Here is a 24758-nt window from a genome sequence, read left to right on the forward strand (position 1 = left end):
GAAAGGAGTGGGTTGGAGGTGGTCAAGAGTGATTCTAGACTGGCGCTGTCGATGTCATTCCATGCCAGATACGACTGGCGAGGATTAGCGCTTGCCACAAGGGCTCCAGTGTCGTGGGTGGTCAATGAAGCCACTACGACGTGGTGGTCGGACCTAGTGAGGGGAAGGATTTGGGTAACATGTAGGTCCTCCAAATTAGTGAAAATACCATCAAGAATATGGCCCCCTTCGTGGGTAGGAGATTTTACCAACGGGGAGAGGCCAAAGGTTGTCATATCTGCTAGGAGGGCAGCTGTGTCATTGTCTTCAGATTTATCAAAATGAAAATTGAAGTCGCCTAGGATGGTAAAAGAGCTATCGAGGGCTGACACCTCCAGGACGGGACTAATGTCGGAAATAAATCCAGACCTGTGCCCTGGTGGTCGATAAAGGAGGATGCCTTTAAAATTAACCGAGGGCGTAAGTTTAATTGAGAAGTTGAGATAGTTGGCAGTCAAACTTTGTGTATTCCTCCTAGACAGCAACACACAATGGGAGCTTAGGTGTGACTGGATGGGCCATCACAGGCATGATGGGAGGAGCTGGGCACAGCCCATTTACACTTGAATAGGCTATGTCCTGTCTCCACACAAAAGGCTGTACAGCGTGGGCAGTTACTCTGGAGACAGGGCACAGAAGGAAGGGAATCTGTGCACTTCAAAGGCATGCCTCTAGAAGCTTCTCCCCACTTCAAAGGCACAACTGTGTATAAAAGAAGGACCTCAGCCACAAACACTTCAGTACCCTTTTGGCCCACTGGATACTTTGTTGGGAAGAATGACTGCTGTGTTGCTACAAGGACATCCACTCTGCCTGACTGCTGCTCTAAAGGATTTGGTGCCCTACTGTGCTGACATGTTGCCCGCTTGCCTGAGAAAGAAGAACTGGACCTGCAAGTTCATCTTAAACCCAGGACCCCAAAGTGAATCGAAGAACTATTCTGCTGGCCTCATGATCTGAGCTTTGGGAATGTATTCAATGAGTTCCCGACCTCCAAGTGGTGCCTCTTAGGACCTGGACCCTTGGTGTGGCTCTCAAGCTCTTGAAATCAAGCTTTTGGCTACTATATGATGCAAAAGGGCCAGTTCGCAATGGAACTGTGCCACTTGCTCTGCAAATCAGCATGAGCCGCCTTCAGTCCGTCTCTTCACACAGCAGCATCGATAGTCCTAGGGGGAGTTTCAACACAAAGTTCCAGCCCAACCATCCGCAATGCCTGGCCTTCTCTTTGCACCACACTGACTATCACCCACCACACTCTCCTTTCTCCTTGCAACCCTCTCCAATGCGAATGGGACTCTATGCACAAATCTTGAGAAAGTAATACTTCAGCGGGACTAATCTAGGAGTGTATACGACCCACGCTCCATCATGGTGAGTCTTATCTTTTGCCTTTGAGCAGTCCAGCGTGTCCTGATAGCTGCGGTTGGCGCTATATGCTTTTAGGTGCTCTATTGTCATTTATTTTTTAGAAAATCATATCTCTGGTTCTGCCAAATGGATTTTTGTCACTTTGGTCTTGTTTTATTTATAAAGCTAAGCTCTATTTTCCTAACCTGGTGTGGGATATTTTTGTAATGTGTTTACATGGTTTTACTATTTGAAGTGATGCACAAATAGTTTACACATTGCCTCTAAGTTAAGTCTGATTGCTCTATGCCAAGCTACCAGGGAGTTAATTCGGGGTTTGCTTGTTCCTTACCCTGACAAGGATTGTGCTTGCTGCTTTAGCAGGGCTCACACCCCAGTCAACAAGGAACTCAATTTCTAACAATTGCTATATTTGCAGTAAACCCTGGTGGGATTACTATATTTACAGTATACAGTAGAGGAATTTCTACAGTTGTAATGTGCCCTACAAAGAGCACTACTTTAGTAGCATACCATAGAGGGGCACCATTTGAAGTATTCCCTAAAAGGGCTACTTTATTTCCAGTATACATTAGTGGGATTACTATACTCTCAGTACACTCTACAGGGCAGCCGCAGCCCGTGGAGGGAGTTCCAGTGGGGCAGAAAGGCGGGGCAAGGGAGGGGCATTTTGCGATGCAGGGCGCGCTATGAAATTGGTTTTATTTACTAAATTGTTTACTTACCTCCAATTATCCATATTCCGGTTTTTAGCACCCCCACCCTGCCCCTCCCTCGCCCCGCCTTTCTGCTCCACCGGAACTCCCTCCACGGGCCGCGGCTGCTAGAGGGATAATTATGTTTTCAGTATACCCTAGAGGATTTATTTCATTTGCAGTATACACTAGAGGGACTACATTTTCAGTATAGCCTAGAAATGTGTCTTTTAGTACTACAGGAATGCTTGTCTCAGCAAAATCTGCCACAATACTTTGCCTTAATATGGCTATATTGGCCAATATTACACACTACGAATAGATAGCAACAAATATAAACACATGCTAATAGTGTAGGTAACATAAACTATTGCCAAGACAAAGGCTTAAATTAAGCTGTGAACCTTTTCATGTGTCAATAGATTTTATTTAAACAGGGTGAGAGGACGATTTTTCTCCAGTTGAGGACCGCCTGCTTGGAATGCAGTTACACTCGGAATTCGCCCCCGGGCCATCAAACAATTTCTAACAACATATACTGAATGGTAAGTTTTTAACAAACATTCTCCCACAATTATTTTATAAAGAGAACCACAAGTGTGGTTGTTTTGGCTGACTATGCCCATAGGGCAATTCTAGCTGTGCAGTTGAAGAGAACATTTATTAATACATATGCTAAACCTTTTACAAACCCTAAGTTTTGGACATTTGATTGATTCATGTGTGCTATTTTTTCACAAAACAAATCACTATACTTCTGCCATATTAAGCATCGTACAACAGAAAAATTATCCTAACCCCTTTCTCGCTAAGAGTTGTTTTCTTTAGGAGAAGCACCGGGACTACTCCATTTTAATCCACCAGAGCAAATTTTATTTTAATAATAAATTAATTTAATTTTACCAAACTGCTTAAGCGATATATGGCATTTGATGTCCAATGGCTCTTATACAGAACATCTACAGTGACCTCTGAAGCATCACATCTATCTCTCTTTGTGACTACACGTTTTTGAAAACAATGAATACGGTACCATCATTTGAAATATTATTTCCATGGGGAAACCGCTCGTATGCACAATTATCCCCAAGGCTTTTTGTGTTCAGTATGAGATTGTAAGTTCATCACAATTTCCTTGATGTCCTGCCAAACTAAGGATCCTGGATGAAAGCCAGAGTCAAGTAAATGAGGCCCATATGCTGAGGGTGGGTTCTGGCTCAAACAGTAAAGAAATGCCTACCACAGAATTACAACTGCAGCTTATTTACTGTACCTAGCATTGGATAGCCACTTTGTAAGAGCTGAAATTAACGGATGAAAGATATTGAAGAAGGTAGTACAACCTTAAATATCATCCATATATAGTCAAGAAAAGTTGGTATTATTTTGAAAGGTACAAAACGAGTCGTGAATGTAAAACTGCAAAAATAATTTAAGAAAACCGATATGTTACACAGAGGAACTAAATTAAATTTAAAAAATGCATAATAATTTGCTAGTCTTTTGAAAACGGGAAGTCTGGCTAAGCAATACTGCATTTTCTGGGTAACAAAATTCTATATTCCCCTAAGAAATAGCATGGTGTGATATGTAAAAATTAGGTGACAACATCAACAATGTAATGCAAGGAGATTGCCTCAAAATTATGCAGTTATGTGACAGAACAAATAGCATCCAGCCCTTTCTAACAATGAAAAAGAAAGAGGGGAATAAAAAGGAAATGCATTGCAAAGTGTGGGAAGAACTAAAATAAAAAGAGGAAAATACATAATACTAAATTCTAAAAAAGCTCATATCCTACTTGTGTAAATGTTGGGATCGCAATGATATAGGTAAAATGGCTCTATACCGCTGTTTTTTCATGTAAATGAACTTAGAAAGTTTTAAAGGACCACCCTACCTTGTATTTAAAGTTACATCTTTGTCAATAATAACAAAACAATGCAAGCATTATTCATCATCTAAAGTAATCGAACTGACAACTAACTCAATCTCTTGCCACTTGTATATTTTCACACATTTTGTTATGCCCGAGTCAAGGGTGATTAAAACAATCCAACACAGCAATGGCAAACAGTGAATACACAAGTGTAATTTGCACGTCAACCCCCAAAAAGTAAGCAATTTATGCTCCTTCTGAATAACTGCCTCACAAAAAAATACTTCCTGTCAGTCATCGTCTACATTTCACCATAGCAAATGATGTCTAAGATAAAATGCAATTATTGGCACAAAGGAGACATTTTCTAGGGGGGCCTCAGAATAGTTCCCACTAGTCCATCCATGCCTCCATGCTATTTTCACCATTCAGTGATTCCCCTCGGAAGCATGCAATAGCCTCTTAAGTCACCACATTACACTTGCATTCTCATGCTTCCCAGTCTCCGTTAATAACTCTGAGGCTGGGTCATGGGTCAACATGAAGCTCTAGGGGCAACCACTGCAACACACTGCACGCATTACCATTGTGAGACAGGTGGTCTGCTCATCCACACTGGATTTCATACTCCTATCTGTGATAATGTACTTGACCATGGCTTTACTGGCCACTCTTCTGCATAAATACATTGCAACAAATATAAATACAGGCAAATAGGTAACACATAAAATATTGGGAAGGCACAGACTTAAAGCAAGCCAAGGGTTCCATTTACTAAATGACCTAAAGTCGGAAGTATTGAATGCATTAATCGATATGCCAATGTTCTTAAAAAAAAGAAAAAACTAGCTTCCTTTCACAAGCAGAATGAAGCAGTGCAAAAGCAGCATCAATGGCATTTCTGTTAGACGCACAATGGCAATCAGCACAAAATGTATTTAATTTGATTTTGAACGTAAGCAAAATACATTTTTGTCAGTCTAGGTATTTTAAGAAAACAAGTCAACATAAACAAAAAATTTGCAAACAGGTTTTTGAAAGTTGATGGACCTGTGAACTATGTCGCTACTGCCTTATGTTGAAGACTGACTTTTCTGTAATGGCAACAAAAGAAAAGAAAAGGCATTTGTAATAATTTTCCTCGAATGCCATGGATGCAGCCGTCCTATCTGAAACTGAACCGACTCTGAAATAGATATTGCATGGATGTCCTACTTTCAACCAGTGTGTGCATGCCTAAGTACTGAATGTATGGTCAGTAAATAACCACTCCACACAATAATGCATGATAAAGGAAAATAGATAGCTTTGTGCTGTTGCCTCCAACAAGTGTAGCACTAATTTGAGAGAATCTAATTATTACTCCTGGATATTACATATTGCCAGAACCGCATTGCGAAAAACGGTCGCGATAGAGTAAAATATCTTTATGTTTAAAGAAAACAGCACAAAGTAGTGCAAAATACACCACTACGATACATAATTGTAAGGAATCGATAAAAGAAAAGGCGGGGTAGGCATTGAAAAGGAATACAACAGCCAACAGTTTGGAAATGTCATGGCAAATAGGCGCATATTTTTTTGCTTTCTGTGCATTTATATTTCAAGCACTTCCAGTTCGGTTGGAAAACATGACCGACTGACTCCTTTTCAATGCCTAGTGGATGGGTGATCCCCCCACCCCCCAGGCTTTTTTGATGCTTTAAACACTTCTTTAAAAAAAATGCATGCATAGAGCGATAACAAGCTACTCAGTGTGCTTTATGCATGTATGAGGCATTCTCAGTGGATGTGGGTCATGCTAGTAGATGTACACAGGAAGATTATTTGAGTCTAATTCATGCCACTTGATATAATGTGATAAAACAGTTGACATGAGAGATAAGTTTCATTTTAATCAGAAGGGAATCAGTGCGAAAGAGTGGGAACTAACAAAGTAGGAAGAGGTCTTTAAAGAAAGATAATGCAGGAAATGGGAGGGATCAAACACGGAAGTGGAGCTCATTGGAAACGTGAGTCATCAACACATGATGGACAGCAAATGAGAACGTAAACATAATGTATGATTTTGAGCAATAAAATCCCAAGCAAGCATTTTGAAACAAAGATATTACCGCAGAAATGAGAAATAAAAGGGTGTGACTGTTACACATAGTTAAAGAAAGGACCAATAAAAGAATATCGAATATCCAACAGTCTCAAAGACCACACAAGTGATATTTACGTGCTTGTTGTAAACGGTAGACCTTTACTGTACAAGCTGACTGTCAGAAGTCACAAGGACAGGAAGACCACCACGAGATGAAAGCAGCAGTAACATACAAGACAAAATTAGTTCATGCATTAATTTTCAAGTGATAGGTTGGCTCTTATTAATCAATTTCCAGACATCAAAGTCAATGTTCTCTAAGACTACATCCTTTATGAATATTAACCATCGAAATAAAAATAAACGCCCAGTTTTGAAACATTGTGGAAGTTTACTTTCTACCTTCATAGGGCCATATTCTGAAACTTCATGTAAAATCAGGAGTCCCAATTTGACATGAAGACGTGGCTAAAAACATTAAATGTTTTGTCATTTATTTTGTTGCAAAATAAACACATACAATTCATCCGAAAAAAGAAACAGATTGCCAGGCAGCTGAAAAATAGAAAAGAACATAAAACATAGAATGGCCTCTTCTTAAATGCACGTGCATAAAATAAATGACATCTATATTCTAATTTTTACTTTTACTATGAGAACAATGACCAAGATTTTCTTTTCATAGAATGGTATCTTAGAGGCTCAGATTAATAGCGGTCAGATTAAGTGATGTTTCTCTATTAAAAATGACACAGATAAAGGTCAGGACACACTACACCAGAGAACAGACTTAGAGTAGAAAGATAGACAGAAAGCTAGGGAGGAAAGGGAAGAAATTGATAACAGTACATTTTTGCAAAATGTGACTTATCCCCCTGTCTTATTTTGTCACATTTTGGAGGGTCTCCCCCTTGGCTCCCAAGGTGGAGAAGGCATCTACTTACATCAAATAACCTTTCTATATATATCTCCTCATTGACCTTATCACGGAGGACATCCTGAGAGTGACGAACAAATGTCACATAGGCATCAGCAACATCCATCCCAGGCTTCTGTAATTAAAAGAAAAAGACATACATATTAGTTCATACCATTAATGGGATTCTGTGTATCATGGCTAGAAACATTGGTCATATTTATGAAGAGCTTTTCTTATTGTGTGTCAGTTTTCAAGTTTTTAGTTTATCAGAGGGCTCCAAAGTTATTATGCTTGAAAACGTGATTGGGTGTGATATTAATGTCACAAATGCAATCTTTGGGTCAGTTATATTCCTCTCCCTAGGTTTTGTGCATTTTCCTCTAATTTGATGTCATTCATTCTTTTGTGGTTGATCCCTGGCAAGAGTGCATACAATGCTTAATTTGGGCTGGTGGTTGCTGGTGGGGGCAACCCGCTCACATTTTGAGCTACTGGCACCTATTTTTCGCATCAGACATTTGCCGAAGGTAACAGAGAAAAACACACAAAATGGAAAGACGGAGGAAGAGAACGACAGAAAAATTGTCACAAAGGAAGAAAGCAGGAGCCTTCAAGACTGAGATAAAGGCGCCGGGAGTGACTGACAGTGGAATAAAGATGCATCAGGTGGATTCAAGACTAAGGAGTCTTGGAATTTGGTGTGCCAACATTTAATTGCTCCATTTGCAAGCTTCTGAGCAAAGCTTCGAGCACCGGCACTCTTTCTTTTACAAATTAAGCACCGAATACCTATCAACCATGTCCCACTGAGAATGGAGGGACATTAACACTTATTAGTAGCTTCCGTGGAATGTTGAGAATGGAAGACTTAAAGATGGGTATGAACTACTGTTTTTGCGTGAGGGAACATTTTGATTCGTAGTTCTCGGGTAATATGTGTTTCAGCTTTTGAGCAGAGAGGGTGGGATGATGTGTGCTCAAAGTCTTATTTCCGTCATGCTGAGACTGTTAATTTTGCATCCCTCCTAAATATGTGGCGCACCTTCAGGCCTGACAAATAATTATGTGGTGGTAAATTTATAGTAGTTAACCCCTTGCATGCTGCCGCGATTCTGCGCCTGTGCAGCAAAATCGCGAGTGGGCGGGTTTATGACGGCCCCCAGCCGTCATCAGTACACGACGTGCATGACGGATGGGGGCCGTCATCAGCATGCAAGGGGTTAATGACCAAATTCTATAGAGAAAAGTGATAATCATGAGCGTACAACTGTGTCAAACAAATGGCTATGCATTTCTAGTAATTTGCAGAGACGCTGTTGCTAATTTTTGATTTTTAAATAACTTTTCACAGCAGAAAACATCCTCTCCTGATGCTTCTCCCTCCATTGGCTTCTCACCCTCATTACTTTCTTGCTTTTCAATAGTTTGGGGATCTAGTGTAGGTGGAGTAGGGAGGCACTGCTGAAGCATAAGGAAGTTACCTCAATCAGACCCAGGCTGCCATTTAAGTGATGTTTAGGCTCCGCTTTACCTTGTGCTTGCCACTTGTCTGTTTCCACATTCCCATTCCTGTACTCATGGATCTAATTTAGCAGTACCCAGAGGTTAAAGCCGCTACCCCTCGAATAAATACTGCGACCATTGGTATGTTGCTTGAGACCTCTGTCATGAAGGAAAGCAAATTACAATTTTTTGTCCTGCAGTGTGTAATATGCCAGAATGTGTGTTTGGATTTCTCTTCTTGCTGTTTTTTTATTAGCTAGTTTTCCTAATATCCTCTTCTCTCTGCTCATTTAGAAGTAGTGCCCGGATCAAATGGAGCACTGCTCATATCCCTGCAATAAATCGTATTCCCCCAGGAAAAAGGGAAACTTAATGTCATGCAATCTGTCGTCATTGTATGTATGTATGTATTTGGTATTTGCCAGGTGCGTGTATCACCCGTAGGTCTCGCAGCTCCAGTCATTATTGACTATATTGAATGAGGCTTCCATGTAGCAATATGTGAATGCACAATGGTCAGTAATACAGCAAGTGCAGTGGAGTGGAGCACGGAGACACACTGGACATTTGAGATTCTTATTTATAGGAAAGCATTGTGTCTGCCTCAACTATGTTGAACATGGGCTCATAGGTTCAATCCACAGTGAATAGAATCCTTTACAAGCAAGAAGTCTTATAATTTGAAGTTGATGAAATGTATTTTGTTGGGAAACATAACAGAATTCATCAAATTCAGAAGGGTGAAGTCCAGAATATGGACATTGCAGATGGCCATTCTTGTAACTACGCTGTGGGATCCATCGGTATTCATTTGTGACAAAAGAAACCATCCCGGGAGATGGACACATCCATATTTATTTGAGTTGCTATATAGTGCACCACATTCTGCAAAGAATCTGCTTCAGAGCACTGCAACTCGATACCAGCACTCAACAGTTGCTGTGTTGTTCCGTAGACAATTGATAGGAGCATTCCAGATGACATAATGAAATATGTTGCAATTAAAGCCACTAGTAACATTTTAGTAATATTTTGTCTTCAACGCTTGTTACCTTAAGATAACAGTATTCAAGTGAAATATGGAGCCGCTGCTTTAATCAATTGCTCTGTGTTTCACAGTGCAGACAGTACCCATCTGCTATTTAGTGAAGGGACTGAGATCCTCCTGCACACGGGTGCAGTGAGTGACTGCACCTGCCTGCAGCGAAATGTTTGAAGAGGACATGGGGTCACCTTTCTCCCCCTCCAGAGAGCTGCCCTTTCAGTGCACCTCCGGGCACCTTCTTTGCCTTTGTGTGCATGTCCACAATACGGTGAGGGGACAATGGCAAGGAAATGTCCTCATTTGCAAGGGGCCACACGCCCTGGCAAATGATGGAATGCCCTCTACATATAGTGCTCGCACTACAAGTGAGCCCCGCTATCAGTATTACAGAAGGGGCCGCACAAGAGTCTGCAAATCCTTAGTTAATGCTGAAGTGCCCTGAGGAGCACAAAGTGGCTGCACACGTCCTTTGCACCCTCAGGGCACTTTGTGTAACATGGACCCAGGTTTGTATTTTTAGGTTTCAGGATGCCTGAATTAAACATGTGAAACGTTTTTACCGTAAGGTTTTATATTTACAAATCTTGTATTTATAACAGGTTGTGCATTACTATATAATAGGAGGCAGTTAAATATGTGTGGTTATATGTAATATTTACAAAAAGAAGAAATCTCTTAGTAAACATGACCAATAACTTTTACAAATGTATCCCTAAATTTCTAAATAAAGGCATATTTTAAGACTCTTATAGGCCACAGGCATAATACAGAACATAATATATTTCTAAAAGCTCATTTCGAGCAATAAGATTGTTTTCCTTTTTTTTTTTAGCCCTAATGTGGAATATGTTGTAAATAATTTTAAGTTTCAGATGAGTCCACGTTTGCTTTGTAAAAGGTAGTAGCATTTTGATCATTTGTGAAAAAAAAACTACACTGAGTCAAACGAAGAGGATGTGATCTGTAAAGGCTTGATTCTGATACCTATCCTCGTGTATGACATTTAATTTCCTTGGAATCTCATTAAATATTGCACCATAATGAATGCTTTAGCATCCTTCAAATCCAAGAAACACTGTGCGACATGTTTTCATTTCCAAGACGTGCCTTAAATCAGAAAATATAATTTTATACTCTGTGAATATCTGCCCCTGTAAATTGAAGTTAGTTAACACAACTGTGTAATTTCCGGGGTGAAAATGAGGAAGATTTGGAAAGCAGTAGGATACATATATTTTTTAATGTAGAGCAAACAATTATCAAGCAAAGGGGCAACGTGAGGCGCCCGAATGAGCGGCAACAATTCTTAACACCTGCTGAAACAATGACAAGGCATTAATTTGAAAAACAATGAAGCCACGCTGAACATGGTTCTAGTCAAGCACTGCATTTTCTGTCATTTGGACAACTAAGTGACTGCCTGTTTTTCTGTTTTTTGATGATTTTGAAACAGTTTCTGTGGTAGGAGAAAGGGTAATCAAATTTCAGAACAAAAGGATGCTGGGATGGTTTCTGTCGAATACCTAAAATGCTCTTATTTTCCACTGATTAAAATCAAAGGAGTTAGTAAGTAAAACGGAAACGCATGTTTTTAAGAGTCTACATTTTAGAGTTAATTAACTAATAGTTTACATATATATATGTATATATATATATCTGTGTATGTGTATGTAGATAGATAGATAGATAGATAGATAGATAGATAGATAGATAGATAGATAGATAGATAGATAGATAGATAGATAGATATTTTTTTCTGGTGGCACTATGGGTCTGAAGCAGTTTCGCAAAAACTGTGGGTGCACAGTTCTGAAAAAATCTAACTTATAGAAGAAAGTCATCAGTTGATTGTAGCTAATGCCTTTTCAACCCACAATGCACTCTTGTTTTCATCCCCCTTTTATGGGTTTCTTAGTGATTTTAATGTTTTAGATCATGGATATTATTCAGAACCTGTTAGATAGCTAAATGTTGCCATGGACAATACACCATCTCCCTGCTTTTTCTGCATTTCAAGCTATGCTACGCCCTCTGGCCGTCCCGAATACCATATTTTGTTAGGTTTCCTTCATTTGCTCATTCCCTTCAGAAAAATTTTCCTGCTAATTCTTTCCTAATGAATGGAACTACAGATTAGGAGAGAGTCTGACTTAACTCTGCATGAGCGGATCAGCGCCTTTGTTTCTCGTTGAGTAGAGAACATGCTTGTTAAACAGCCCTCAATAAGTCCGAAATATGAAACTCAGCAGACCAATGTGCTATGAGGATCTGGTTTGGCTACTGATGGAAGGATTCAGAGGTGCCGATGCATGACATGGTACAACATTTTGCACAAAGCTGCTTTCATTTATTAATTGGGATGCGAACCCCCTTCCCTTTGACTCTCTCACACTTCTTCAAAACGCCTTTGTACAGTGAATTGGTTGCAATTCAGACAGCTCACTGGCAGAATAGTTTCACATAAAAGATGTTGGTGCCTATAAATTGCAGGGAGTTTTAAAATGTAAACAAACATAAGGGGACATAAGGATTTGTCTCCACCACCGCATTCTCTCACTGGTCTGCAACTTTTAGGTGCCCCTTTCAACAAACTGGCAGGATAATCTATGGGGTGATGCAAATTCTACCTTGGGAGGATATAACTCGTGTCAAAGGTGAGCCAGTGTAGATCAGAATTAGAATTTAAACCAGAGATTCAGTCATATACGATATCACAAACTCAACTTCCTTCTCTTTGGGTCATTTAATGTGAGATCTTTATGGAATTCTGTCATACCTGTGTATTTTCCTATAAAATTGGAAGAATCAGTTCAATCACAATATACACTATTAGTACATTTTTGTTCACGCAGATCGCTTTTTGAGAATGTGGGTTCAGATCCAGGATCAATCAGAATTAAATATATCTTTAAATATTCGTACACAGCACCACGTAGACATAGGATTGACCAAGTTATGTTCTAAACTCGGTAGCTGTTAGTTAGATTGCTCGCTCAAATCAAAAAGAGACAACGTTTCCAGGGGAAAAATATTGCTCTTATTTTCTTCCTTGATAGAAGCATTCTTGTGTATGTTAACTTTGTTGAAATAGTTATGGAAAGTTCACTAATTGACACTATCTATGGTGCTGCCACTCAGAGCAAGAGAAGAAATATGCTTAGAATATTGCTTTTTGTCTGAAACTAAAGAACTTTTTATCAAAAAAAGAACAAATGCAAATCTCCCTTTTGCATAATATTTAATGACAATGTTAATGTGTCCAATTCCACTCTATAATGGTTTCAATCATTGCTGAAAAATTTCCATTCAATTTGAATAGTTTGCTTGATATCATCAAATCAGATTCCAAAGCCTCAGGAACCATTTTATGCTTAGATATGTATCTTATTATTCCAGCAAGATTTTCTTCGGACAACCATGAAATAGGCCACAAATATTCACTCTGCAATTTATCCGTTTATTGAGTCCATCTTTTTAGTGAAATATTCAAATAGTTATCATAGAATGTGCTGAAATAAGGATCATTCTGAAAATGAGAATTCTTTGTGACAGAGAAGGACGAAATTAAATACATATATTCAATATATATAAAGTAAAATCTTCAATATATAATAAATATACCTATTTTAAAATAATTTCAACCAGTACAAAAGTTGAGAAATATTTCAAGACAAGTACCTCAATCGGTACACATTCCCTGACATGATTCCAGTGCCAAGTGCATATATATATATATATATATATATATATATATATATATATATATATATATACATATATATATATATATATATATATATATTGGCATCAATTATATATGTTAAAAAAAATTGTGTGGTACCTATAGGTTCCCTTTATTGAGAGATACTTACATACCATTTGTTGCACTTTTTAGATAACTACACAAGAAACACTTTTCACATTGCGAGCATAGAATCCTTCATTTAAATGATACTTACAGGGACTTCCACATACTTGGAAGCAGCCTTCACCTTAAAGGAAAGAGGACACTCGAGATTATTTATTAACAATTACTTTGACATGTAAGGTTTCAACATAATGGAAGGAGGACAACAGGGAGTGGGTGAAGAATGATCAACGGGAAAATAGCAAATATTATTTTCCATCATTCTATACCATGCTAGTGCATTTATCTTTATTGAGTCTGACGTTTTCAGCTCTGCTAATGGTAAATATAATTATTTAGGATGGCCATACATTTTGAAATATGTTTGCACTCAACAGAGAATAGCTTCTAAATAGTGTGGCTGAGAAAATGGGGCAACATTTAAAAAAGTATTTTCCTGTTTTTTATGATATTCATGCTGAGACCCTACATCATCTCCCACATTGAAAAGGTGCAATCTGCATAGTGCCACTGTCAATAGTGAAACAAGAGAACACCTTTATTCATCTACCGCTGGCACAATAGTAATTTTAACACTGGGAACCAACATGTTAATGGGCTATCAGTTTAAATTTGCCATTTCAGTTTCCTCATTGGATTTAATTCTCAAACACTACTAACTAGTATCTGTACAAAGCTAAGTAACATATTGGTCAATTTTCTTTTCTACAAAGAAATAATATTAGAAAAGGTGCTCCACTTACAGTAAATGACAGGAATGAGGAAAATAAAGTTCCTTCATCATATCTTGAGAGTTTGGATAGAACTCCTTCTAAAATCGTGATAAACTAATGGAAAAAAGATGGTCTTGTTAATGTCAGACAAAAAAGAATTCAACTGTTTGAAGCAAGCATATTGATAAACACTTATGTACACAAAAAAACCCTTGCTTGAGTAGGTACAAAACAACGGAGGATATTGTTAATTTAATTCTGCAACATAACTATATCTTTAAATTAACCACTGACTATCATGCTATAGTTTACATTGAATAGAAAATGTATACAGTGCAAATGAGTATGTGTCTAGAGCTTGTATGTGTATAATTACACATTATATTGGTATATGGGCTGATATGTGCATACTTGAGACATTCATTTGGATACATTATCTATTTTTAAGCTTAATGAGGTGTCCTATGGAGAATAAATCACTACTGTAGGGGGACTACCCTTTCAATTTGGCACATAGAATTATTTCAAGGCAACATAAATAAAATACATTTCTATTTTCAGCTCTTTTATTTCACCAATCTTATCCCCAAATAATTGTGTCATGACCAAGCATCATATCAGAAGATTTAATTTATTGTTTACCTTTGCTGTTTTGTTATTGAATTGAAGTATTTTTTAATTTAGGATCTGCGAACTGTTCTTAAGAGTAACATTAACCAATGGTAATTATTGTTAAGCTTTAATCTGAACTAAAACATTTTAGAAGTAATATGTAAATCCGCAAAAAGGGACTAGTCAAAGCCGAGGTCAGTAGTGGGAGTACCTGCCGGGCGGTGACGTGTGGAGGGGTAGGGGCAGAGTGAGGGGTAGTAAACTATGGTTACGGAGGTTTACAGGTAAGTAAACATATAAATAAATAAAACAAATTTTGTTGCGCTCACTGCATTGCATTTGGGGATGCAGTGCACGCAACAAAATTTGTTTTATTTATTTATATGTTTACTTACCTGTAAACCTCTGTAATCCATAGTTTACTACCCCACACCCTGCCCCTCCCCACGTCACCGCCCAGCAGGTACCCCCACTACCGACCGCGGCTGAGTCTAACATAGATATAAGGTGATATAAATTACACGTATATGCATTTGTGATTAGGCAGTATACACTGATCTTTAAAAAGAAGGTAAACGCAAATAGGCAGTGACAAACATAAATTGTTGAGCAGCACTATTGTTTGTATGTGTGGTTGCGTAGCTATACAGAATCTCTTTTTGAGAATGGAGTTCTGTCATTTTATTCATAAAAAGAGCATGCAAATCAGCCATGCCATGTCATGCACTGAGCAAATTTTTTTATCAAAGGGACAATTATGTTTTTCAGGTGGTGTAAGTATAGAGGTTGTGCACAGCAGCACAACAAGGTAGAATCTTAACATAGTTTTAAATAAAATGTTTACATTATATTTAGAAAACTGCTACACATAATTAGCAACAGACTACTTATTATTAAACATATATTTAAAAGGTGTTTCACACAATCTAAAAGTATGCTATCAACCGCAGATATGCTATAGTGAGAAAGCATTCCTGGGGATATGCAAGCTGTTCCCTTTTTAACAAAACGCATACACATTTCGCAACGTATTCAAGCTTGCATAGTAGATCTGTCAAGAAGTTATTGCATCAGAAGGGGAAGATTACCTTTGCCACTAAGAGAGTTAGCATTTCTTTAACTGTTTCTTCAATTAGTTCATCTATTTTTGAGTGGTACTGGTGCTAGAAAATACAAAGAAAGGGATATTAGCACATTTCATAAACAATTACATGTATAAACAGATGTTTTTGTGTGTAAAATTCAGATTTTATTTCACATTTTAAAAATCAGCTGTGATGTAAGCTGTTAATTGTCCTGACTTACACTAATACAGGTATCAATCAGAAAGTAATGTTTTTTAGTAATCCTTACCTAAGTTTCTTGTGTTTTAGCATCTTTATTCTAAACTATATTGTGCCACATAATATAAATGATAATTAAAATGTATTTCACAAATATTATGAAACATTCTCTTAACTACTGCATTTCTGGATCATAAAATACAATTGAATATTCATTCCCTCTTGCTTGCATTAACGTCTACTTAAAATGTTAATGAAATCAAAACAATGCACATGTTGACAGAAGGGCAGAAAAAACCTGATATAAATGCTAATTACACATTGGGGAGCGAGGAGTGAGATTACAGTTGAATATGTTAGACACACTTACCCACTGTTTAGCAAACTTTCAGATGATTGGGAACAGAAATAAAGAGAAAGGAGCAGGAGACAGGAAAAAGAACAATTGAAGGCAAAGAATAAATGAAGTATGATTCCAAATGAAAGCACAAAACAAAATGGTGCATGAAACAGAAAAGCATAAATAGCAGTATGAGTGAGAATAAAAAGTGAGAAGAAACTGAATGCGAATTAACACATTTTTATGATGTGTGTTAACATGAAATAATGAATAGCACTGTAGAAAATGAAATATACATATTTTGATGGGCACATAAATTGAGTGTTGAAACACTGACTACCCTTTATCTTTATAGGTCACAACATGTCAGTGACATATACAAGCTGGCAATGTTGGGAACATATGTCAATGTGTAATACTTCATGTTCTACAGACTACAGTGGTGAAAAGGGGGATCTGTGAAAGAAAGTGGACATATATTTTATCATGCATGTAAAGTATGCCACCAAAGGGATGAAGTGTGTCCACTTCTATATTTGCAGCTGCACTTAATAGCAAAGGTAAATTATGAAAGCTCTTGAAAGCGAATATAAATCTGTAATTTAACTGGCACTCCTTACTACCCATTTTTATTTTATCAGGGACTGCGATGTCGTTCAAGATGTGTCTTTACTGGGTGTTATTCTGTTCTATGCAAGTGCCTATTTGCAAGTACCAGCAAAAAGGGTTCATAGTGAAAGAAAACGTGTTGTTTTGAATAAAATGTCGAGTATCAAAATAACTTTTTAATTCCCTTTTCTACATCAAGTATTGTAGGCTACCGACATTCAGTTACCCAAAATAATCAAATGCCAAAAACAATCATTGGCAAAACCTGCATGATATTGCGATGTTTTACATATTAATTTTCGACATCCCAGTTTGACATGGCAAAATTCCTAAGCAAACAATTATTAAAAAACACATTAATCAGCCAAAAATAGTGTGAACTAAAATATATTGGATTTCGAAAACATGTTTTGGCCTTGCAATATATTTGAAATTAAGCTTTGGATCATTCAAAAATGTAGTTAAGATCTGATAAATGCAGGGGCTTATTTACAAGTCCCTAGTGCCACTGGTAGACACTTTTTCCCATATTAAAAGTGACGCACCAGTGGCGCAAGGGGCTCGTAAAGCCTCTCAATTTTTACAAACAATAGTATCATATCACTATGTGATATACATAGTGCTGCACATTGAATTGTGTTTGAAGCTTGTTTTCTAAATCAAAGCTCCCTTACGAGAATCACTACAATACCTAAGCACAGCTACATACACATGTAAGGGCTTAACAAAAAATAAAGGCAGGAGATATGCCAAGCACATGGAACAGCAAGTAAAAAACATCTTCATCCTGCACAGTTTTACACATTTTTCCTCAAAGCATAAAATGATCTCAATGTCCCTTTCTTAATCGTTTTAGGGTTGAATGTTAACTCTTACCTTTTACTTACTCAGTTACGGGTTATAAACAAACGCATAATAACGGCTAATTGTGCAAAATAAAAGAGTGTGGAATATACTGACAAATATATCATCATATGATTTTCAATGAAAACATTTTATAGAAATCTAAAAAGAAAACCCCAATACATGTTTTGTAGCACTGTAAATGAACTTTTTAAAGGATTTAAAGTAACCACTATTTCTCCTTTCATCATTCACAAATAAATACGCTCTGCACAAAGGGTTGTTGCAGTTGTAAAGAGTTAGAGGTTGCTTGAATCTCAAATATGCTTATATAAGTAAATAGTTTTGCTGCTTAAATCATGAACATGAGAACCTTTGACTTCTGTCTACAGTAATTTCACTTGAATGGATGTCACTTTTTTAATATAAAGAAATAACATTTTGAAAATGCAAATATGCGACTAAAAGAACAAGAAAACATTTTCTTAGATTAGTTTTTTTTTTAAGTGTCAGGAGCCAAAAGACTTACATCTTCGAGTGATCAACAGGACTAGACTGAGAAACAAAAGCAGTTCTGGCAAACATGCACAAACCAGCCTCGGTCCTTTCATCTCCTCGCACAATCTCTCTCTTTCCGTATTTTGCTCTCTCTGATCAATTTCTTTCTATCTGCCTCCTTCCTATCCTTCTATCAATCTTGAAGTCTCCCCAAGCCTGCTGCAAATAAACTTGGGGTGCTGTGAAAAGCAATAAAGACATCAGGAGTGAACCCAGGCTTGCAAGACCAGCCTCCAGGGGCTCCAGGCCAACGAGAAAATGCCCAGTGGAATAAAAGTCCTGGCCTGGTGATCGATACACTCCCTATTTCCTCTAAAATGCTGTTGATTATGGTTAAAACTCATAACACATATGGGAGAGGAGTAGTTAAAGCACTGTATGCCCTCCTAGGAAGACCGTATTACCACAACAAGTACGGCAGCTATAGATAGAATATACAAACCAGTATCCCTACCCTGAAACAAGCTGGGACAATCACTGCATTCCTTTGTGAATGCTAAAGGGAGGAAAGATCATCCTTATGGGAGAGGAACAAAAATGTGTAATCATGGGCAACCTCTCCCTAGCCTGTTAGGACAGCACCACCAGGGCGGACTCGACCTCCTGTTGGACTGGGCACAGGAGGGAGTTCTTAAATAAAAACTACTGGATAACAGAGGGATCCAGATCAGTGGATTAAACATACCTTAAAGTACCCCAGCTGATTGCCTTTAGTGGTGGGAACAATAGGTCAGATAAAAAACTGTTGGGGAGGTAGTTTGAGGACAATGGCTCACACCATATGGCTGGGTTCAAACTGGGGTGGCGTAGTGAGCAAAAGAACAATGGATGTAATCCAGATCTCTTGACTGGGGTAAATGTTTAATTTATTCAGCATTCTGTCCATCATTTGTTGCTGCAGCACTTTTCGCACTAAGTGGGATGGGTTTAACAAGACTTGGATACCTTGCTCATTGTGCCACTGGATTCAAGCGAGTCTGGCTGATGAGGGGTGATGCACCAAAACCAGTCCCAGAATGCTTGTTTCCAGTTCAGAGAGGACCAAGCTTTGCGGTTTGGGCTGGACTATTCCCATGAGGAGCAGACTCAATATTGATTTGCATATGGCTGTGTCCAAACTGGTGTGGCGCTGTGCACAAAAGAAAGATTAATTTAATCCAGATCTCTTGACTGGGGTAAATGTTTAATTTATTCAGCATTCTGTCCATCATTTGTTGCTGCAGCCCTTTTCGCACTAAGTGGGATGGGTTTAACAAGACTTGGATACCTTGCTCATTGTGCCACTGGATTCAAGCGAGTCTGGCTGATGAGGGGTGATGCACCGAAACCAGTCCCAGAATGCTTGTTTCCAGTTCAGAGAGGACCAAGCTTTGCAGTTTGGGCTGGACTATTCCCATGAGGAGCAGACTCAAGATTGATTTGCATATAGCTGTGTCCAAACTGGTGTGTCGTTGTGCACAAAAGAAAGATTAATTTAAACCAGATCACTGGAATAAGGGTGAATGTTTCATTAAATCAGCATTCTCTCCATCATTTGTTGCTGCAGTGCTTTTTTCACCATAAGTGGGATGGGTATGGCCAGACATGGGTCCCTTGCTGACTATGCCACTGGATTCAAGTGAGCCAGGCTGATGAGGATTGATACCCCAAACCGGTACCAGAATGCTTGTTTCCCGGCCAGGGACGACCCAGCTGGACAGTTCCCATGTGGAACAGGGTCAATACTGATTTGCATATGGCTGGGTCCAAACTGGGGTGGTGTAGTGGGCAAAAGAACAATGGATTTAACCCAGATATCTTGACTGGGGGTGCTTGTTTGATTTATTCAGCATTCCATCCATCATTTGTTGCAGCAGCACTTTTCCCCCTAAGTGGGATGGGTATGCCCAGATGTGTGCCCCTTGCTCACTGTGCCACTAGATTCGAAATAGCCTGGTTGATGAGGGGTTGTGCCCCAAAACAGTTCCAGAATGCATTTTTCTGGTCTTGGGATGACCCGGCTTTTGTCAGTTCAGGCTGGACTGTTCCAATGAGGGGCAGGGTCAAGATTGATTTGCATATGGCTGGGTCTAAACAAGGGTGTCGTAGTAGGCACAAGAACGATGGATTTAACCCAGAATTCTTAACTCGGGATGAATGTTTGATTTATCTAGCATTCTGACAATCATTTGTTGCCACATCACAAAAGCTAGGCCAACATGATTTTGCCCACAATAGAAGCCCATACGGGTCTGGAGCATTTATGAAGGCCGCTGTGCCTTTTTACAAAAGTGTGACTAAAAAAGACACTGTCCCTCTCTCTGACCAGGAAGCTGAATCCCCAAAAGTCTAGGGTTATTCTCATTGTGCATGCCAGGTAGGACTTACCGGAGCACATTAGTGTTTTCTTAATAAATGTTTTTCTTTTCACCTCACTAGGAATCCAGGCATATAGGCCTCCAGGAGGTAATAAGGCGATGTTGGCCTTGAAGAATGCCCCAGACCCATATGGGTTTCTATTGTGGGCAGAAACATGTTGGTCTATCTTTCATGGCTTTGTGAGCCATTGTTCTCAAACTACCTCCCCAACAGTTTTTAATCTTACATATTGTTCAAACCAACAAAAACAATTAGCCAGGGTACTTTAAGGTATTTTTAATCCACTGATCTGGATCCCTCTGTTATCCAGTAGTTTTTATTTAAGAACTCCCTGCTGCGCTGAGTCCAACAGGAGGTAAAATCTGCCCTGTGGTGGTACTGTCCTACCTCAGTGGGCTGGGGTTGCAGATGATGAAGCATGACACAATTTTTTGTGTGATGCTTCCTCTTCCATAAGGATGACCTCCCTTCCCTTTCGCACTCACACAGGAATTCTGTGACTGTCCCAGTGGGACCTCTGGATGCTTTTTTAAGTGTAGGAATACTGTATTGTGTACTATAGGTGCCATACTTGTTGTGGCAATTGGATTATGGTTAATGCTCCATATGTGTGTAATGCAAATGTAGGAAAAGGGTCCAATCATATGCAGTACTAAACAAATATGCCACAGACATCTGGGACCTGTTGCCTGACAATGTCCCAGACCTACGTTTCCTCACAAAACCTTGTGGAACCCTGAATGGGCACCTTACTTCACCACAGCCCTCCTCCCTGGCTACAAGATAACCAGGCAAGACAGACTTCACAAGTCTGGAGGCAGGATCGCGATTATCCTTAAAAAACACCATCAGCTGCACCACCTCCATGGACACATCATCCTTCCATAATGAAACATCTGTCACTCAAGCTCCATGCCACAGCCAACTTCACCCTAATTAGCATTTTCATCTATAGATCAATGTGATGGTGCACCAGCTTCACTGTCTCCATCACAGACTTTGTCATACCACTCACCCTTGCCATTAGCAATCACAACCTACTTCTAGACCTAAACTTCTATCTGGAGGATCGTGCCGACCCAAACTCAAAAGTACTCAAAGACTTTGGAAAACTAGGCCTTCCCAATGAGTAAAGGGACCAAACCATGTTGCTGAACACATCCAGGACCATATTTTCATCACCTTTGACAACATCAGAGTCAAAGAGCACTCACAAGTCTACTGGACAGACAATGCCCTTATCGAGTTAAGCATTCCTGTCCCAGTCAAATGCACATGTACCACTACCAGACCGGCCCACAGGAACTGGAACAGCATTGCTAACAAGGACTGGAACACTGCTCTCAACACCCACCAACCTGTACATAGCAACAACCGTAACAATTAAGTTGGAAGGATGTTTATTCTTTGTAGATCCTTTACATCAAACCTTAAGGCAGCAGGGCACAGCAATCTCCCAACATCCGTTCCCATCAAACTGCCTTCACTCTTCTCCCCCACGTTCTCGCCTGACACCCATAAGCATCCAACCCTCCTTCATCGTGACATCATCAACGTTCTAATATGGAGCACATAGGATAACAGGCTACCACATAGAACATGTTCCCCTTCCATATTGCATAACAATAAATGAAAAACAGAAATAATGCCTAAAGCCAATAACATGAAAAATGAAAGAAAAACCCCCAAAGAAAAGAAACAATTATAACCAAAGAATTACATCACATAGTCATAATGCCATTTGGGCTTGAATAAGGTTCTTTGAGTAGAATCATCGCCCATGGACTTCCCAAAAAACGAACCATTATGTCTCTCATCCAGGATAGAGGATTTCTCAACTCTCACCAGTCTTGAGAAACTCCACACATCACCAGAGTCAAGAATCACTACGTATCTCCTCACCTCAGGAATCAAGAATGGACCCATGAATTTTGACCTTCCTTTTCTAACCATCCCATTCTTCCTAACTGAAACCTTATCACCTTTTTTCCAAGAATTCACTTACACAATTCTTGTCATCAAAACGTTCCTTCTACCTCATCCTATATTTTGTCCGACATTGCTTGATTTCAACATTGGACCATCTTTTTTCCACCTTCACACTCATTTTCTGCCATGCTGAGCTTAGCTTGCAGTGAAGTTTCCTTCCCCTCAAAACTGCAAATGGTGAAACTGATGTCACCTTACTAGGCATTACACGATGAGTCCACCACGTTTCCCACAACGCATCCTGCAATGAGCATTTCTCTAACAAAGTACGTTGTGCACAACTTTGTATAATTTTGTTCATGCTTTCTGCCAAGCAATTAGATTGAGGACCATAGAGAGCTGTCTTGAGATGTGTAATAGAAAGTTAACTCAAATTGGGATACAAATTGCACATTATCCATAACTAAACTACTCGGTATACCTTCCCTAGAGAACTCTTCCCTGAAAAAGTAAATAACAATTCTGGTATTTACCACAGGAACACACTTTGTAACACCCATTTGGAAGTATAATCCACTAAAATGATCACAAACAGTTCACTTTGTTTGAATAATTCAAAGGGCCCGGCAATGTCCAATGCCAATTTGGTCCATGGCTCATCAGTGATCTCAACTGATGACAAACAGAGCAGCATGCGTTCTTTTGGATTTATCATTGTTGGCACACTGCCAACAGTCTTTAACCATTTCCTCCACATAGTGGTCCATTCTTGGCCACCAGTACCACTAACATAGTCTTGCCTTAGTCTTGCTCCTGCCCAAATGACCTTCATGAGATAAATTCATAATCTTTATTCTCAAAGCATCCAGAGGTCTAACTCTTCCCCCGTACCACCTTATCCCCTACAATGCACAATTCATCTTTGACTGCCAAGAAACCACATAGAGATGCGGGGACATCCTTCTTATCAGTCCATCTCCCAACAACAAATTCCTTGAGGTTTTCCAGATCTGTGTCAGTGGTAGCTTCTTCCAACTCACTGTCCTTAAAAGCTGGATCACATACCCAATTCACCAGCCACTCTTAGGTTCATCATGTCCCTCATTAGTCGGCATTCTAGACAAACAGTCAGCTACACAGTTCTTAGAACCTTGTATGTATTCCACCACGAAGCTGTAGTTAGACAATCCTTCCATCCACCTTTTAATTCTGGGAAAAAACTCTCTAGGTATTTGCAGATGAAAATTCTATTGAGAGGTTTGTGGACTGACCTCACCATAAAGAGTATACCCCACAAGAAAAATTTGAAGTGCAGAATAGCCCAATCCACAGCCAATGCCTCACGCTCAATTACTGAATAGTGTTCCTCAGCTCCCTTCAAGGAACGAGAGGTAAAGGCCACAATTTCTTGTTCACCACCATCCATCTGGGCCAGAACACCACCTAAACCCTTGATGAGTCTGGTGGCTCAGTGGACTAATGCTTCCATTGCAGGGGCCTGTGTTCAACCTAATGGTCACAGGTTCAAATCCCGGCAGTTCCACTCAGCCTTTCATCCATCTGATGTCGATAAAATGAGTACCGTTGGGTAACAATGAACATCTGTTATTCAGTGCCAAGAGACCTCTGGGTGAATGTGCGATTTACAAATACACATGTTATATGTGGACAACATCCTCTTTTTATTGAGTTCAAATTTTTCCAAGGTAGGCAACTTAGGAATACATTCCTTGATGATCTTAAAAGCTTGATTGCAATCCTCAGACCACTTGAATTGACTTCCCTTTTTAAGCAAGCCCCTTAAAGGCTGAACAATGCAGGAAAAATGTTGAATACATTTGGAGCAAAACTCAGCCCACCCCAGGAATGTACGTACTTGGCCTTTATTTTCAGGCTCAATGTTGCTCAACAAATCCAATTTAGGACTTATTCCTTCTCCAGAGATGGTGTGTCCAAATACCTTACAGTAAACACCATTCTAAATTTGCACTTCTCCTTTTTTAGCACCAAACCAGCAACCTGGCGATAATTCAACACCTTCCAGAGAATCACATCATGTTCTTGCATATTGCAACCATAAACCAATATGTCGTACTGAAAGAACA

The 24758-nt window shown here is 39.2% G+C and overlaps 1 protein-coding gene across 14 annotated transcripts in view; it reads right to left on the bottom strand.

Moving 5' to 3' along the window:
* Window positions 1-24758, bottom strand: part of CADPS (calcium dependent secretion activator) — a 1592252-nt gene that overhangs the window by 342124 nt on the left and 1225370 nt on the right. For 13 of the 14 annotated variants that reach the window (XM_078661538.1, XM_078661533.1, XM_078661537.1 and 10 more), the window contains 4 exons: window positions 15822-15896; window positions 14152-14235; window positions 13500-13532; window positions 7018-7125 (listed from right to left, as the gene is read on the bottom strand). In XM_078661538.1, the coding sequence (XP_078517664.1) occupies window positions 7018-7125; window positions 13500-13532; window positions 14152-14235; window positions 15822-15896 (300 nt within the window). The remainder of the gene's footprint in view (window positions 1-7017; window positions 7126-13499; window positions 13533-14151; window positions 14236-15821; window positions 15897-24758) is intronic. The other variant, XM_078661534.1, reaches the window with a different exon arrangement.

The sequence above is a fragment of the Lissotriton helveticus genome, chromosome 9, assembly GCF_964261635.1.
Source record: "Lissotriton helveticus chromosome 9, aLisHel1.1, whole genome shotgun sequence".
NCBI lineage: Eukaryota > Metazoa > Chordata > Amphibia > Caudata > Salamandridae > Lissotriton > Lissotriton helveticus.